Below are 18,624 nucleotides of genomic sequence, written 5' to 3' on the forward strand. Positions count from 1 at the left end.
TAACTTCATGTGTTAGTCTTATCTCCTTGAGGGGGGACATACATGCCTTGCAGCTCATCTTACCCCCATTCCTAGCACAGGAATGGATAGGCAGTAAGCACTCAATAAACATCTGATGGATCGGTTTGCGGACTGATTATTTAACAGAAAGAGGTCCCGACAGATCTAGGCCATTCAAAGATGAGAGGGAGAAGGGATGGTAGTCATAAAAAGGGAGGAGAAAACACCAATGCCAACAGTAAAGACAAACACGATGACTGGCATGTCACTTTTGAGAAGTTTCTTTATGAAATTAAATGTTGCCTCTAGTTCAGAGAAAGGCATAGTGCAAGAATGACTTTTTTTTTACATGCTATACTGAATTCACGGTATCCTGGGTCATCCAAATCCAAGCTCGATGACCAGCGGGCACCACTGACCTCTAAAACCCCCTCTGCTTCCTTCTGGTGGAAGCCGGTGCCAGCCTCCAAAAACTTTTCTTCCGGGATTCTGTTGGATTCCCACCTCCCCAAATGCCTTGGGTGCTGCAGAATTCAGTCATTATGGCTTCTAGCTCTCCCTATGGTAAGGCAAATCTCTTTTCTGTTACTAACCAAGGATTAAGTCAATTCTTTTTTTTTTCCTTTGTTAGAAAAATCAAGCCAACTCCCCCCCCCACCCCCCCACTCCCCAACCTCACCCTCGAAAAAACCGACAACAACAACAAAAAATAACGGAAACAGGCATGAGAGTCACCAAACAGCTGACGAAACAGGTTACAAACCTTTACAAAATACACAGCCGACTGTATTTGTTTTTGTTTCTGTTGACCATAAATAAACACATTACAAATGAAGAGGGCATTTTCATTGGCCGGGAATGGAGTAGAGTTGAGGAATGAACAGGCGGCGGTGGCGGCAGGAGCGATGGTGGCGAAGGGCGTGGGCTAGAAAGTCAAGAACAGCTCTGATCCAGGATTTGCTTAGGCACAGTTTTCCCCTTTCCTAAATTGACCTAACTCAGAGAAGGGGGAAAACACATCCAAAACTAGGTTTCGAGTTTCTTGTACTTTACTCCATGCGGTAGCTGAATGGCACCATTCAACATGGACTGGGAAGGGCTCTCGCCCGTTGGCTGGGGAAGTCAGAGAGAAGGTAACAAGGGTCAGTGAGACATATGCAAGCCTTATCTAGGCAGACAGAAGAAAAGGCCAAATGATTGGTTACACCTGCTAAGAGACCACTGCGAGGCCACAGGAGAATTTCCAAAGAGGAAGGAGCCTGGGATTGACCCTTGAATAAAACAACAAAAACCTGAAACACAGGAGAAAAGTCAAGTCAGTGAGAACCCAGAGTTCTTAGTGTGCTCAGTCAGTGCCAGATGTTGTTCCGGGTGGGACGTGGGGGTTCCTCAGGGCCAGTGAGGAAAGTCAAGGTGGTGGCCAAACCAGTTAAAAGTTAGAGTCCTTTTGGAGGGCAAATGGTCAGGGGGAAGAGGATGAGAGCTGCCCCAGTGTCCCCAGCTGGCAGGGCAGCTGAGAAAGATCCAACACAAAGGCCAATCTCTGCAGGGGGATGCTTAGGGGTCCACGGTCTGGTCTAGGATGATCTCCTCAGCTTGCCCCTAACATCAAGGAAGTAAAACAAACAAACAAAAAAAAAAAGGCACCAACCCCGATGACACCAAATTGCTGCCTCCCCCACTTGGGAATTCAGTTTGCAAAATAAATAGGGAGAGGAGGGATGTGGGGTTGGGGACATGGCGGGGAAGGAGACTTGGGAATGGAACAAAGAGGCCTGGAGGAGCCGGTGATGAGTCCATTTGGGGCTGATCCTTAAAGTGCTTTATTGGAAGGGGTGAGGAGGGGGGAGATGTTGAGGCACGGGCACAGGGGCCACCCCCTCCAGCTGGTCACTTGCGGAAGGGGGTCAGCCTGCTGATATTCTGCCAGAAGTTTGATGGCTTCCGCTTGGGTTCAGCCAGCATGAAGACCTGCTGCTGTGGAAGGTTGGCAGGCAACGTGGGATGCTTCTGGCGCATCAGGAAGTCATAGTAAGGCCGGTTCACGGCTGGAAGGAAGAAGAATAAAAGCCTCAGAAAGACATGGAATGTTTCTTAGCTGCTAGGGATGTGGTTAGATGATTACTAGTTCAAAGAAGAAGCTGGGAAAGTAAGTGATTTGCCCAAGGTCAAAGAACCTAGAGGTGAAGGAACCTCTGTTTGCCAGATAGTTAGGGGTGGTGTGAGAGGAAAGACCTCTGGATTCTGGGTTCAGATCTTAGCTCTGGGACCATGGGCAAATCATTTCCTCTTTCTAGGATCACTTACTCCTTGGTAAAATGAGGGGTTTTGGCTAGATCATCTCTAAGGACTCTTTTGGCTCTGAATCTACGATTTCATGGATTCTATGATATAACAGGATACCCTAGGGGAATTTGGCAAAAGAACTCTTCTGTGAATCAGCAATGTGTGTGTTTTCTATATACAAATATATTTATGAGTGTTTACATACATATTAGACATCATTATAGAATATATATATAAATATTGCCATTTTATTTTCAAAAACTTAATTAAATTATAACATATTTATATGATAGAAATGATAATTAAAACATTTTATTTTATCCAATTACATGTAATATATCAACTATGTTAATATCCACCTATATGATGTTTATAGATATTTCATACATGTAACATGCATGCATGTATTGTGTGTGGAATTTGTCATTCCACCCTCCAAGCTTACTTTGATTTATAAATTGGGGAGTTAAAAATGTATTGGGTTTATTGAAATTAAGCTAAAAATGTTAAGTTTAGCAAAATTGACTTCTATGATTCTTGCAAATAATATAATGTAAAAGGATTGATGAGAATAACATCTAGAATCCAGAGGCTAAGAAAGGATGTGGCAAGTTTTGGGGACTAGAAGGCCAGTGTTTGGAGGGATGGGGAGATGGATGGTTGAGGGACAAGGCCTTTGGGCATAGGGAAGGGCAAGGTCTATGGCTTAGAACACAGAGCACTTCTGCTGGCTCTTCACTCACCTTTGGGTTTCCCACTGGACTGTTGTTTGTTTGCATTGAGCATGGCCTGTTTCTTCTGTACCTCTGTGATGGAGAAGCCTGAGGGAGAAGAGAGAAGAGTTCAGTGAGTCTCTAAGGAAGGCTTCATGTGCCACATAGCCAAAGCAGTCTGAGGCATGCGGAAGACCACATTATGATAACTTTGGACCAATACATCATGCTTTAAATAATCTTGTATGACTCCTCCCTGATATTTCTCTTTATATCTAAGCAAAGTCTCAATTTTCCTCGAGTTCTTCCTGTATGTCTCTTTCTTCCTCTTATACCTTACATGTTTCTCTAGTGCTTTTAGGTAGGTCATGTAATTAGGATTATGTTGATTTTATGGGTGATGGGATTGAGATTCAGAAAACTAAAAAGACAGTTGATACAGGGAATAAACATCTCTGTTTTTTAAAAAGCCCTTACCTTCATCTTAGAATCAACACTGTGTATTGGTTCCAAGGCAGAAAAGCAGTAAGGGCTAGGAAATGGGGGTTTAGTGCCTTGCCCAGGGTCACACAGCTAGGAAGTGTCTGAGGCCAGATTTGAACCCAGGACTCCCATCTCTAGGCCTGGCTACCCAGCTGCCCCATAAGCATCTCTTGTTACACAGCCAATATGATTCTTCTAAAAAACTGTATTTAACTTGGATATTTGTGAACCAGACCACTTCCGAAATACATCATAGGAAAATGAGGTGGAAAGATATTACTGATTATACTTTAGCATCCCAATCACATTCTTAACTTTTATACTTGAAGTAAAAAAGACTAGTAAAAACCTGGTCCCTAATGGTCCTCTCCCCCTAGAGAACCATTTCTTTTTATTTTATTTTTAAAAATGTTCCCCTGGTTATATGATTCTTGTGGTCTCCCTCCCCTCTCCTGGAGCTGACAAGCAATTCCACTCAAAATTTGTTTCCATATTATTCATTTTTCCAATACAGCAATCTTTTAAAACCAAAATCCCAAATCCTATACCCATATAAATAAGTGATCAATCACATGTTTTCTTCTGGATTTCTACTCCCACAGTTCTCTCAATGTGGATAAAATTCTTTCCCATAAGTCCCTCAGGACTGTCATGAATCAATGTATTGCTTTTAGTAGCAAAGTCAATCACATCTGATCATTCCCCAGTGTTTCAGTTTCTGTGTATAATGTTCTCCTGGAGAACCATCTCTTTTTTGGTGGCTGTATGTAGGTCTAAATTCTCTTGTTCTCTTCCCTAACTTGACTGGTTGTTTCCTTCCACAAGAAGAGCTCTCTCCTTACCATCAGCCCACACTCCAAGTTTCTTTAGTACCCATACCACACAATCTTATCTCAACAGTCTCCTCCTACTTGAGGCCTTTTTTGATTGCTCTCCACCTCTTAGCTCTTAATGCTTCCTCCTAAAATCACCTTAAGCCAGCATGTGTACATGCTGTCTCTCTGATTGAACATAAGCTCCTTTGAGGGCAGGAACTCTGTTTCATTTTTGGTTTTGTATTCTTAGGGCCAAGGACAGTGTCTGGCACTGTGCTTGATAACATTTAATTCCTTCTTTACTTAAATTCCAAACAGAGGAATTTGTATTTTATCCTAGAAGCAAAAGGAACCTATAGAAGCTTTGAGTGATAGAGTGACACAATCAGATTGTATTTTACCACAATGAGTGCTTAATAAAGATGTATTGACCAAGAAGAAGATGTATGCATGTGTGAATAATCGTGTGCTGGTGGTGGTAGTGGTGGTGGGGTGTTATATAGGGAAATAGGGGTAGAAGCTGAGTCATACCTGTCTCTTGGTCCAATTGGACTTGTTTTCTCTCATTCTCAAAGGCCTTGAGCCAGCGCAATTTCTGCTCAGGTTTCTTAGCACAGAAGAGATGGCTTTCATCAGTGGAGCTGCAATGGAGCTTGAAGGCATTTTTGACACTGATGTTAAAGTCTTTGTCCTTTCCATCTTCCAAGTCCACGATCTCCATGTCATCCATGTCGATTCGGCCCTTGTAGTACAAGATGTCCCTCCGGAGAAGGTCCTGGAAGATATACGTAGTTGGGGGTGACATTAAGAACACATTCTTCATCACTTGACTCAGGACCAACTAACTTGAGGAGCCACCATAGACAGATCCCACCTTTCTGCTACCCACTCAGCCCTTGAAGAGTGGGTTTGCTTCACATTCTATGTCATTTCACAGGCCATTCTTAAGCATTGGTGGGTTTTGAAGCCGGTGCTTTTTCTACTGTGCCACTCTAAGGTCCCTTCTAGCTCCAGTTTAAGAGTCTATGACCCATGGGAACTTGAGTCTCATTGGTAATGTCTCCAAAAATCCTGGGTCATCACCATGCCATAGTGAGCACTGGGGCATCAGATAAGGACTTAATCAGAGAGATTTTTTATGCTAGCAGTAAATAATGCTCTTTATTACATACATATATGTTATATAATATAATGCATAACATAAAGTATATGTACAAGTATATACTAGACTAATATATGACTAATAACATATTGTTATATATAGTATAATAATAATTGTACAAATTATATATTTCTTTTGTGAGTTTGTATCTCAACTTTTACAGCATTCTAAAGGTCTTAGTTAAGCTTAGTTAAGCTTCTAACGCTTAAAATTGTACTAAAACTTTGTGATACCCCATATTTTATCCAACAAACTCTAGTATAACTTTAGGGATCTACTAATTAATAAATACTTCGTGGTTCATTAAATGATCATATTTAGGATCTGAAACTATCTTCTAAGAGAGTTAAGAATGTGATTAGTGGAGGTTTTTCTTTATACTGTGCACAGGAGGAGGGAGACTGAGCCCAGGAGAGGTACCAGAAGACATTTTGGGGGGCATCTTAACCCTTATCACTCTTCTGCCTTAGAACCAATAAATAATATTGATTCTAAGACAGAAGGTAGGGGTTAAAAAAAAGCCATCCACATTTTTTGTGAATTAATTTACCAGGGAAATAAATTTTTCTCTTCCTATCTTCTTCCTGACCCTCTGGCTAGGTGGCTATTTGCCTCAATTTTTCAACTGTAAAATGTGAACACTGGCAAAAGAAATGGCAAACCACTTTAGTGTTTGTCAAGAAAACTTCATGGACTTTTCCATGGAATCATGTACAGTCAGACACTACTGAACAACAACTAAGTCAATATGTGGCTTGTAGGGATCCCTTTCTATTTGAGTTTGACACTACTGGCTTAGACCAGTGATGGGCAAACTATGGCTGTGGGCCAGATGCAGCCCTCTGAAATGTTATATTGGTGGCTCAACATTATTCCTAATCTGATGAATACAATGAGGAAGATACAATACAATGAAACTTTGAAAGAGTTGCCTTTGAAACAGACTGACAGATGAGCATTTCCTTTCCTTTGGCCCCCTCTTTAAAAAGTTTGCTCATCACTGGCTTAGATCATTTCTCCTGCCCGAAAAAATCCTACATTAAGGCCTAGCTTAAGTTCTTCCTCATTCATGAAGCCTTCCCTGATTATTCCAGCTCACCCTGGTCTCTTCTTCCTCTCAACTCCCACAGTGCTTACTGTCTATGCTACTTACTGGACCCTTTGCATTTACTATCCCATAGCATTGTTTAATTGTTTGACACTGAGAGACAATGTAGAACACGTGGAAAATGTATTGGATTGGGAGGTCAGAGGAATTGGGCTTGAATCTGAGCTCTTCCATGTCCTACCCGTGTGACCAGGAGAAATCATTTAATCTCTCTGGGTCTCATCTATAAATGCAATGGGCTGGACTAGTAGCATCTAAGGGTTCTTCCAGTTTTAAATTTATTTTCCTATAATCCTTTGACTCATCTCAGATGAACCATGAGCACCCTTGAGGTTAGGAGCCAGGCCTCCTTCTTCTCTGAAACCTCCCCTGCTGTCTAGAATGTGGGTAGGAACACAATTCTTTGACTAGCCATCGGCCTGCCTTTGGAGAAAGCCAGCAGGTCCTTCCCTCAGAAAAGAGAGGAGCCAGGAGGCCGAGTGGAAGAGTCTAATATGATAGATGACTATCTTTGACGGATAAATCCTCTACCCAGCATAGACTATAAACCCAAATACCTTTTTACAGTAGATGAGCTGGTGGTCGAAGAGGAAAAACATTCTCTGCTGGCTCTTGGCTTGGGGTTGGGAGATTCTGGTTAATTCACCCGAGTGAATGAGTTCAGAGCTTCTGGCAAGGACATCTTCACCCTAGTTGGGATAAAGAAGAGATCTGTCAGGGAGACTCCTCCCTACTCCTAATGAAGACTCCCCAAAATCGCTCAATGAAATGGGAACCCAGAATCACCAAGCTCCTATCACCTTCTTTATGAAAATTCGGAATCACAAGTTCTTCTCATGGTTTTTAATTCCTATATCCCTTTACAAGTAAAACCATATAAATCAGAATGTGATTACATTTTGTCAAATGCCATTCTTTCCTTGTTTCAAATGAAAGATAACATTTTCTAGTGCAAGGACTGAATAAAGCCATTCAATAGACCACTTAGTGAAAGGGGAATGTTGTTTGAACTTGAAGCCTCAGAAATGAGGGAAGGGGGATCTCAAGTACACACAGACTTTTGAGGGGGAGAATCTGAACTTGGGTAGCTCTTCTGATTTGGTGCTGAGTTTTGGGTAATCCCTCTCCCTGGTCAATATCTAGCCTGTCATGGTAGCAGAAATGAGACCATTAAAACTTCTTTTTCTTCTTCCTTTTTAATCAAACACAATCTCCAGATTGCTCTTCAAAAATATAAATATCCCTAGAAAGGGAAGATGAGAGCAGCTAATATATCAGGCTGCTAAAAATCATCCCCCCCCCCAAAAAAAAAGAAAAAAAAGGAAAAAAAATCATTCTCATAGGGGGCAGCTAGGTGGCTTTTGGACAGAGAGCCAAGCCTAGAGATAGAAGGTCCTGAACTCAAATCTGCCTCAGACACTACCTAGGGATAGGCAATTGGGACTAAGTGACTTGCCCAGGGTCACATAGCTAGTAATAGTAATAGTAATAGTAATAGTAATAGTAATAGTAATAGTAATAGTAATAGTAATAGTAATAGTAATAGTAAATGATACATTACACTAGCTATGTGACCCTGGGCAAGTCACTTAGTCCCAATTGCCTATCCCTATCACTCTTTTGCCTTAGAACCAATAAGTAATATTGATTCTAAGACAAAAGTTAAGGGCTTAAAAAAAAGTCATCCATCTGCTGATTTAATTTACAAGGGAATTAAATCTTTCCCTTCCTATCTTCTCCCTGACCCCTCTGGCCTAGGGGGTATTAGGGTCCTATGGGAATGAAAACATAATTGGACATCATATGGGAGAATTTCGAAGTTCTGGATCCTACCAAGGAGGAAAAGTCATTTTGGGGATTGTGGGAAGGGTCTTCAGATAGCCAAAGAGTAATATGAAGGGCACCAGGTCGGGGAGGGTTGGGGGGTAGAGAGGCAGTGTTTATAGGTGGAAGAGGTCCACAAAGGAAGGATGGGGAGGCTGGAGGGAAACTTTGTCAGCTCCCCAATTTAGTTGAAGATCAGGCCTTCTGGAACACATGGAAATGCATTTCTGAATAATAAGTGTCAACAGCTTTAGCCTTAGGAATGTTCACCACTGAGTGAGGAATAGCAAGCTCAGTGGAATGTCAATAATTAGTTTAGGACTTGGGGCTGCTCAAGTACAGGATAAATACGAGATGGAGAAATGGACAAACAAGAGAAAAGGTAGTTAAGAGTCTTTCATGATCTTAGAGCATCTCTTGTCATTGTCTTTCCATTGAAAGTCGCATATGCAGTGAGTAAAAGTCATGGATTCTATTTATCAATCAGATAATGCCTGCTATGAGAGAAAAACAATTAGGAAAATTGTTCCTACTTAATTTCCTGTTCCCAAACATAGTCGTTTATTTAAGAGCTTCTGCCTTTCTTAAAAAGCCCTCTTAGTTCATGAACGTGAAATTGCCTTTGGAAAATATATTTACATTTCATATCGGGAAGCCAAGTTTAGAATGCTAATGGACTTAATAAAGGCTAGAAAGTTTATTTAAAAAAGCAGTTAGCCTTGAGAACTATTATGGGATTCAAAAAATATCCTTTCAGGTCTGTCTTAATAGTAACCTCATGTGACCAAAACCTGTCCTACAGGATATAGGACTGTCAATTCTTAAAGCTTTAGACATTCTTTACGAATTACGAATCTATTGTCTCTTTAACTCTTATGGCCAAAAGAGGAATATCCAAGACTGCATTATGTAAAAGAGTTATTTCTCTGTCATTGGTATAATTTTGCTGATGAGAAACCTTGTGGGAATCCTCATGGTTGTTTGCATTTTCTCTGAGGGCTGAATCTATCCTTGAGCATAATAATAAAACTTGGATTTTTACTTCTATAATTTCTGGGCTGTGGCAACTATAGATTTGGCAGCAGTCATCCCATGAACTCAGAGAGGAGAGATTTCTCCCACAACAAAACAGAAGTCTTAACAGAAGTATAAAGCACAGCTTTGCTAGAGTGCCTAGAACAGGGCACAGAAAAATGTCAACATATGTTTGCCGATTTGGTTTTTCCTTCTTCACTGATGTCTGCTTAAGTTCCTATGAAGCCATCATATATTTGGTGTGTTGGGTACATGCCTACATGTTTTGTCTCCTTCTCCTGACTCTAAATTTCTCAATGCAATTTCTAGCAATTTCTAGATAGCAATTTATAAACTAGGTTTTATGATCATCTGATTCCTTCTCCAATGAGGTTTTAGCTGGACCAAGCATCCGAGGTTCCCCATAAAGATGCATTCACTTAGAGGGATTATTTTTTTGTTTGTTTTTTACCTCCCAGTCCTCTATTGAACTCTGCCATTGAGCAATTTTATCTATATTTTCGAGTCTCCTCTTCCTCTCGTTGATAAGCCGGGCTACGTTCTTCATTGCATTTAAGGCAGCTTCTACATCTTTGAAATCCCTAAAATAAAACACATGCCATTAGCAGTGTAGCAATATCCCAGCAACATAAATGATCATAGAATCGTGAATTAGAAATCTCTGAAACTTGAATACCCCAATGATAATAACTCCTATTTGTAACCACTTTAAGGTTTACAAAATGCTTTCTTTGCAACAAACCCATGAGTAAGATTGGGAGAGGGACTAGATTGATGATTTCATTGTTATAAGGAACTCCCACAGGAGGAAACTCTTTTTAACAATGCAGGTTGATACCTTCTCAGAAACTTGGAGAGTAATTTAGAGCTCTGAAAAACAAGTGACTTCTCTAAGTTCACCAAGCCAGTGTTTCTCACAGGAAAGATGAACCTAAAAGTCTTCCTGACTTTGAGGCCAGCTCTATCCATTATACTTTGCTGCCTTTCTCAGAGAGACAATACAAGTATTGTTATTCTTTTTACAGATAGGGAAACTGTGTCTCTGAGAAGGTAAGTGATATGCCCATAGTCATATAATTTATAAGTATCTGAGGCAGGTTTTCAAACCCAGGTCTCCTGATTCTATGTGTACTAAAGCTAGGTGGGATAGTGCATAGAGATCTGGGGTTAGGAGGATCTGAGTTCAAATTCTGCTTCAGATGCTTCCTAGTCCTATGACCCTGGGCAAGTCACTTATATCCCTGTCAATCTCCATTTTCTCATCTGTAAAATGGGGAAAATGATACCACCTTCCTCTCAGGATTGTTGTGAGGGTCCAATAAGATAATATTTGTAAAGAGCTGAGCACAGTGCCTGACATCTAATAGGTGCTTGGGAAAGGCTAGTCTCCTTCCTTCCGTGTTCTGCCACACTGTCTTCTAATAGTTTAGTTTACTCCAATTTGAAGTTCTTCTGGGATCTTTAGGAAGAGAGATTTTATTGGCTGGAAGTATTAGTTCAGGAAAATTCATGGTGTGTCCAAACAGAAGGACTTACTGCATTGGGGGAGGATTTATCAGACCTCAGGTCCTTTTCCATTATCTATCACTTCCCTAATCAGCTGTTCAGTAAGGCTATTATTAATAAAATGCAGGCTCTGCTATATTCTACAATAAATTGGTTTAGGGTGATCCTTGTTCCACCCATTACCAGCCTAGCTATCTCATCTTTACCTGGATTTTTTCTTGCCTGCAATGATAGAGCCAGAACTAACTAATCCTGCTGTAAATCACTAGAGAAAGCCTCTAGGAACTCACTCCTTGCTCCAAGTTTGACCAGTAGTAAAGGGAGAACACTCAGGAAAGGCTGGTTGACTTGGCAACAAACCAAGTATCTTTCCATTTTCCCTTAAGGATACTGCCATTTCTACCCTTTATCACAAGTTCAAAATCAATTGGGTAGATCCCATGATCTTCTCAGTTGAGGTTGTCTGCAAGCTATAATAATAATAATAATAATAATAATAATAATAATAATAATAATAGCTAGTATTTATACAATACTCAAGGTTTGCAAAGCACTTTACAAACATCATCTCATTTGACCCTCACAACAACTTTGGGAGGTAGGTGTTATTTTACAGATGAGAAAATTGAGGCAAATTGACATTAAATGATGTGTGGAAGGTCTCACAGCTAGTATCTAAGGCTGGTTATGAACTCAGGTCTTCCTGTCCTCCTGGGTCACCTCGCTGCCTCTGGCTGGGAAATGGAACCTCAGGCAGAGAGCTTCTCGGAGCTCAGGTCTCTACTGCCATCTCCCCGTTCCTGTTTCAAGCCATAGGTCCTCAAGCTGGTGTCCTCTAGTGATGCTCGTTTGAAACCCAGCTTCCCTTGACCCCTCCCCCCCATTGCTTTGGGGGTGAGAGAAAAATTGGGCACATGCTTTTCTTGGAGGGAACTGACTGATGGAGGAACCATGGACTAAAGCAACACCAGATACAATATGATGGAGCCAAGGGCAGCCTTACCTATGTTGGGGATTGGTGTACTTGAGCAGCTCAGCCAGCTGCAGGGGGTACTTGCAGATCTTCTGTACTGGGGTCAGCAAGAAACCATCCAGGGAGATGTCAATCATCTTTTGAAGCAGCCGGCAGGCTTCAAAGAAGTACACATACTTGTTGACTTTGGCAAGCTTGGAAAGCTCCACACAGGCATTGGGGTGGTTGTTGCAGTATTCTGAGTAGATCTGGAAATCATTTTGCTGTGAGGGAGAAAGAAAAGGAGAAGTATATTGTGCATTATAAATGTCCCCCATTTGTGTGTTAGAGCAGGCAGAAATACAGCCAAGTTAAGTGGTACACTTAGAGTTGAAGATATGAGTTCAAATCTTGCCTCAGACAATTACTGGCTATGCGACCCTGGCCAACTCACCCAATTTTGTTCCTCATCTTGAAAATGGAGATAATAATAATAATAGCATATACTACCCAAGGTTTATTGTTTGTTTTTTTCCCAAAACCTTTACCTTCTGTCTTAGAATCAATACTGTATATTGGTTCCAAGGCAGAAGAGTGGCAAGGGCCAGGTAATGGGGTTTGTGACTTTAGGAACTAGTGTCTGAGGCCAGATTTGAAACCAGGACTTCCCAACTCTACTGAGCTATCCATTTGCCCCCTTCCAAAAGTTTTTGAGAGAACAGAATGATAGAGGCCATTTGAAAAGTGCATTCTAACACTTAAAGTGTTATCTAAATGCTAGCTATTATTAATAAATGTTTGGTTGGTAGAATGGCGCCTAGCACCTCATTATAGGCCTCTGGTGTAGGGAGCCACCAAGGGTCTAGATCAGTGGTTCCCAAACTTTTTTGGCCTACTGCCCTCTTTCCAGAGAAAATATCATTTAGTGCCCCTGGAAATTAATTTAAAAAAAATTTAATAGCAGTTAATAGGAAAGATAAATGCATCTGTGGCCATCATCAGTTTCCTGGATTGCTGTAGCACCCACCAGGGGGTGGTAGCACCCACTTTGGGAATCATTGGTCTAGATTTTCTGTGTCGCTCTAAAAGGGAAGTGCTTTGAGGCTCACCCCTCACCCTACAAGAGATCAGGCCAACATTTGCACCTATCAGTGTAGCCATATTTCTAGAATTAGGTAGGTATTAAAAAATTTTTTTTTCCTTCTTCCCTCCCTGCTCCCAGAACTGACAAGCAATTCCACTGTTATTCATTTTTGTAATAATCTTTTAAAACCAAACCCCAAAATCATACACCAATATGAACAAGTGATAAATCATATGTTTTCCTCTGAATTTCTACTCTCAAATTTCTTTTTCTACATGTGGATAGCAATCTTTCTTACAAATTCCTCAGGGTTGTCCGGGATCATTACATTGCTATTAGTAGCAAAGTTAATTACATATGATAGTTCCCACAATGTTTTAGTTACTGTGTATAATGTTCTCCTGGTTCTGCTTAATTCACTCCGCATCAGTTCATGTAGGTGTTTCCAGTTCTTATAGAAGTCCATTGATTCATTATTCCTTACAGCACGATAGTATTCCATCACCATCATATACTACAATTTGTTCAGCCATTCCCCCCCAACTCCTCATTTTCCAATTTTTTGCCACCACAAAAAACATAGCTAGAAATATTTTTGTACAAACAGAACCTTTCCCATTTAAAAAAATCTCTTTGGAGTACAAACCTAGTAGTGGTATTGCTGGGTCAAAGGACATGCATTCTCTTAAAGCCCTTTCAGCATGATTCCTAATTGCCTTCCAGAATGGCTGGATAAATTCACAACTCCACTAGTAATGCATTAGTGTCCCAATTTTGCCATGGCCCCTCAACATTTATTATTTTCCTTTACTGTCATATTGGCCACTGCTAGGTGTAAGGTGGTTCCTCAGAGTTGTTTTGATTTGCATTTCTCTAATCAGGAGGGATTTAGAACATTTTTTCATATGATTATAGATAGTTTTGATTAGAATAGTTAGGTTTTAAAACAATATTAACATTTTGTATCAAAAGTTTTAACAAATATGACAGTACTTTGAAAAAAATTAGGAGTACTACTGAGAGGTGAGATAGGACTACTAATCATTATAATTTTTGTCTTTTGTCTTCTTGACATGATTCTATGTTTTTGCCATTGCAGAAGTCAGAGGCTTTGGAAAACATTTTGTCCCCAAACTGGAGAATAGGAAAACTGGCCCCAGGATCACAGCCTCCATCTACCTCCTTTTCTCCTACACACATGCTGCCGAATGGGGCTGAATAAAAACAAATCTGTAAGACCTGGGTTCACTCCATTCAGCTGAAACTACTCCCTCCAGATCTTTCAGTGTTCTCTTACTTTGCCAAACCCACTGCCTTTTCTCACATCTCTGGACACAAGACCAGTTAGCCTGATTTCAGAGGAAAAAATATTTCCTTACGGCTAAACAGCCCACTCACATATTCCAAGAAGCAGGAGCCAAGCTCGCTCAGGTGGGGATGATCCTTGTTGAACTTCTTCTCTAGGGCCTTCACAAACTTTTTCTGGCACTTGTAAATCTCCTCGATGTTCCCAAAGATTGTCTTTAGCTGCTCTTCTGTGAACATGTCCGCCCGCTTGCGGCACTGTTTGATGTAGCCCTGTGAGTGAGAGGGACAGGTGAGAAATCGTGCTGGCCCTGGGAGCCAGGGCACACTTGAGGACAGAGCAGGAGCTTCCCCTGACCACCCCAGCTTCCGAAGGTTTCTTCCTTCCCTTGAACTCCTCTAGGACTTACTGTCCCTACCACTCATTTTCACTGGGAGGTCTGTAGAGCACTGGGTGACAGCTACAGTATTGTGAAGTATCTTTTCATGTTTGTACATCTTGTTTCCTCATCTAATCGGCAAATGCTTTGAGGGTAGTGATATGTCTCTTCCTTTTATTGTATCTGTCCCAGTCTAAAACATAGAGTAAAGCATGAAGTAGGGACGTCATAACTGTTTGGGATATGAATGAGCTTTGAAAAATATAAGGTGATACACACAAGGGTGAGGGCTTATTCTTACATGCATAGGAGCTTTGGGACAAACTCTAGGAGTTAGGTAGAAGCTAGTCATTGTGCCATTCAGAAATGAGTGCCAGCACCACTGCTGGCTTGGCACCTGGTCTGTGTCCCAATCCATTTACCTCACAGATGTCCTTCAGGTGCTTAATGTAGTCTTTCTCAGTGCTGATGATTTCATTGATTACGTTGGTCCTCATCTGATCTTTGCTGCTCTGGGCTGTACCTTGGCGCCTGGAGATGCTGCCAGTGTCTGCTTCTTTGCCATCCTCGGCTTTAGCAGGATAGTCTTCCATGGGCTCATCCTGGTTGACCCGAAGCTGGATTGAAATTCAAAGGGCTGTCAGAACAATGGTCCCACATTCTGGGCTATATACGCGTGCCAGTTTGAACTGGCTCAGAAAAATCAAATGTGAAAATTTCAGAATAAGCATTTATACATTGGAAATGGGTACTCTACAAATCAAGGCTGGATTTATCATTTTATTGATTGTCTTGTCTTAAGAAAATGATGGAGGGGGGCATCTGGGTGGCTCAGTGGATTGAGAGCCAGGCCTAGAGAGGGAATGTCTTAGGTTCAAATCTGGCCTCAGACACTTCCCAGCTGTGTGACCTTGGGCAAGTCACTTAACCCTCATTGTAGGCAATTACCACTCTTCTGCCTTGGACCAATAGACAATATTGACTCCAAGATGGAAGGTAAAGGTTTAAAAAAATAAATAAATAAAATAAATTGCTTGCTCTGGGAATTAGGGGATGATCAAGCCTACCTGGTTGTGTGTTGGGGAGTTAGAAGGGAAGGAAGGAAAATGTAAAGAACTAATATAATGAAAACTAACATTGTGGAGACTGAATGTCCCATTGTTATTGGCTTGATTTCAACAACCCTTCTCTTCCTTTCCCTGGATAGATGCCTTTTTAAAAAAAAAAAATAAAAGAAGTATTAAAATCATTAATCTATTGTTGCTTTGAGAACTTTAGGAAAGAACTTCACGTCTCTTTATGAACAACCCTGACAGGCACCCCTTAGACTGACAAATCACTGCCCTAGAATCAGAGATCCTATGGACAGAAGAGAAAAGACTAGGGATTTCTAAGGTAGAAATGAAGAGAAAAGGAGGGACAGAGGGGGTTGGGTACTAGGCATAATGGGGGAGGCCTCCAGGGATTGGACAGTGGGTGGAGATTCAGTGGAAAAAAAGTCAGGCTATGGAGTGAAAGAGCTGGGAGAGGGGCTACAGGTTTTTTAGGCAGAACCACAGAAACAACTCTAAAGTCTAGATGTTTTCTCATACATGACCAGCAGGTGGCAGCCAAGTAGAGACAATGGCGCTACACTCCCAGTCTGTGATCCTGGAAGAAAACATTGCAGGCTCTTCTGGTGCTTACTTTGGATGCTTGGCATTTTAAGGGCACTCACTGACAAGCAAGTACGTGTATCACTGGGGAAACACGCTTGGATTACAATCATGTGACTTGGAGAGTATCAAGACCCACACCCCAAACATCTGGACTTCACTGGCCAGTCACAGGAATTGAAATTAATTATTGGTTAATCACTATAGCTTTGTTTCTTTCAGTTAAGAATCCACACTTCCAAATTCTTCTTTTGCAATGCAAACATTCTGGGGGGTAGGCAATACATTTAGTAACTAACACGAAATTATGCCCAGGAATGTCCAGGGAGAAACGTGAGGTTGTTGCTAAAATGGAAAAAAAAGACACAGAAAGGAGATGGAAGGAGTATAAAAGAATGGCAAAATCAAACGTTACTGATTTCACAGTTCACGGAACTGGCTCTGAAGGCATATGTGCATAAGAAGTAAATGATTCTCTGTAAAGGATGGATTCTGAAAAATGATGATATCAGGCATTCTCTATATTCATCTTTGTCAGAAATAGAGGTGTCTTCAGTTCCTTCCTTCCTTCCTTCCTTCCTTCCTTCCTTCCTTTGTCCCTCCCTCCTTTCCTTCCTTCCTCCCTTCCTTTTTTCTTCCTTCCTTCTAATTCTCTATCCATGTATCTATCCTGCTGCCTCTCTGGGAGAATATTAGCTTTAAGAAAATGGGCTGCTCAGGGGATTGAGAGCCAGGCCTAGAGACCGGGAGGTCCTGAGTTCAGATCTGGCCTTGGACGCTTCCCAGCTGTGTGACCCTGGGTAAGTCACTCTTCTGCCTTGGAACTAATACATAGTATTGATTCTAAGACAAAAGATAAGGTTTTTAAAAAAGAAAAGAAAACGGGCTTTCATGGTAGCACACATACTGGTATCACTAAGCATACTATGTAGTTGGCTGACTATTACCCAGCCTGCTTTCTTTGAGCTATTATATTTGGAAACCAGCCTAGAGAGATGCCTCCATGAACTAATTCCGTGAGCTGTCCATTTAACTACAACTTGGGTTTTCCCATCGTAATGCCAAGGAGGAGAGACTGGCTCCCTCAACATGTCCAGAACCAAGCTTCTTTCCTTCCCCTGCAAATAGACGTCCCCTTCCCATTTCATGAAGTCTGCCAAGGCCTCGGCCATTCATTTCATTTCGTCTCCCGTGTTTAATCTCAGGAACGGGTCACAGATTTGCATTAAATGAGCTAACATAGGAACACTCGCAAACCTTAAAGCATCACTTATATTTTGTTGTTTAATTTTTTTTTTTTATTTTAAACCCTTAACTTCTGTGTATTGACTTATAGATGGAAGAATGGTAAGGGTGGGCAATGGGGGTCAAGTGACTTGCCCAGGGTCACACAGCTGGGAAGTGTCTGAGGCCAAACTTGAACCTAGGACCTCCCGTCTCAAGGCCTGACTCTCAACCCACTGAGCTACCCAGCTGCCCCCTGTTTAATTGTTTTTGTGGGTCAGTCCAGTTCTCTGTGATCTCATTTGGGTTGGGTTTGGCGGGGTTGGGAAGAGATACTGGAGTTGGTTTGCCCTTTCCTTCTGCGGCCCATTTTATGGTTGAGGAAACTGAAGCCAACAGGGTGACGTGATTTACCCGGGCTGCCCAGCGAGGAAGTGTCTGAGGCCAGATTTGAACTCAGGACGACGAGCCTTCTTGACTCCGGGCCTGGCACTTAATCCCCCTTTGGTGCCACCTAACTAACTGCCCCAACATGTCGTTACTAATTCCTTTCGGGATGCTCCGGAGACTCGCGCCGTTGTTTTCTAGGCTCCCACTGTGGGCCTTGACCCTCCCGCCGATCCATCTCCAACCTGAACCTGATTTATCCCCACAAGCAGTCCTCAGCTTGATGTCTACCCAAGCCGTGATAAACAGAGCCAAATGCAAGCAGCTGCTCTCAGGGGCGGCCTTCGAAACTCTGCCTGTCCCAGCTGTGGCTGTGGAGGATTTCCTTCCCCTTCCCACATCTTTGCCTCTTTCCACCTGCGCGTTCCGGGGGCTATCGAAAGACCTTGCTGCTGCTGCTGCTGCTGCTGCTGCTCCTTACCCTTCTCCTCCTCCTCCCTCCCTTCCCAGCCTTCTCTTTTTTTCTAGCTGTGAGATCTTAGGCAAGTCATTTAACTTCCCTAAGTTAAAAAACAACAACAACAAAAAACCGGAGAGGGGGAGGTTTGGAGGAGATAGCAGAAATACTCATTCCATCCTGCCATCTGTTAGCTTCCTATTTTTAACTCATTATTCTTGCTAACTAGGTGCTAATCTCTGTTATTT

The 18,624-nt window shown here is 41.8% G+C and overlaps 1 protein-coding gene across 1 annotated transcript in view; it reads right to left on the reverse strand.

The window, feature by feature from the left end:
* Positions 1 to 1,803: 1,803 nt before the first annotated feature.
* ARHGEF4 (Rho guanine nucleotide exchange factor 4) overlaps positions 1,804 to 18,624 on the reverse strand; it is a 24,009-nt gene continuing 7,188 nt past the window's right edge. Inside the window, 7 exon segments of the mRNA XM_044669979.1 lie at positions 1,804 to 2,048; positions 3,015 to 3,107; positions 4,829 to 5,072; positions 7,125 to 7,256; positions 9,878 to 10,007; positions 11,936 to 12,168; positions 14,367 to 14,546. Coding sequence (XP_044525914.1) covers positions 1,891 to 2,048; positions 3,015 to 3,107; positions 4,829 to 5,072; positions 7,125 to 7,256; positions 9,878 to 10,007; positions 11,936 to 12,168; positions 14,367 to 14,546 — 1,170 coding nt within the window. The 3' untranslated portion in view covers positions 1,804 to 1,890.

The sequence above is a fragment of the Gracilinanus agilis genome, chromosome 3 (genome assembly GCF_016433145.1).
Source record: "Gracilinanus agilis isolate LMUSP501 chromosome 3, AgileGrace, whole genome shotgun sequence".
Taxonomy (NCBI): domain Eukaryota; kingdom Metazoa; phylum Chordata; class Mammalia; order Didelphimorphia; family Didelphidae; genus Gracilinanus; species Gracilinanus agilis.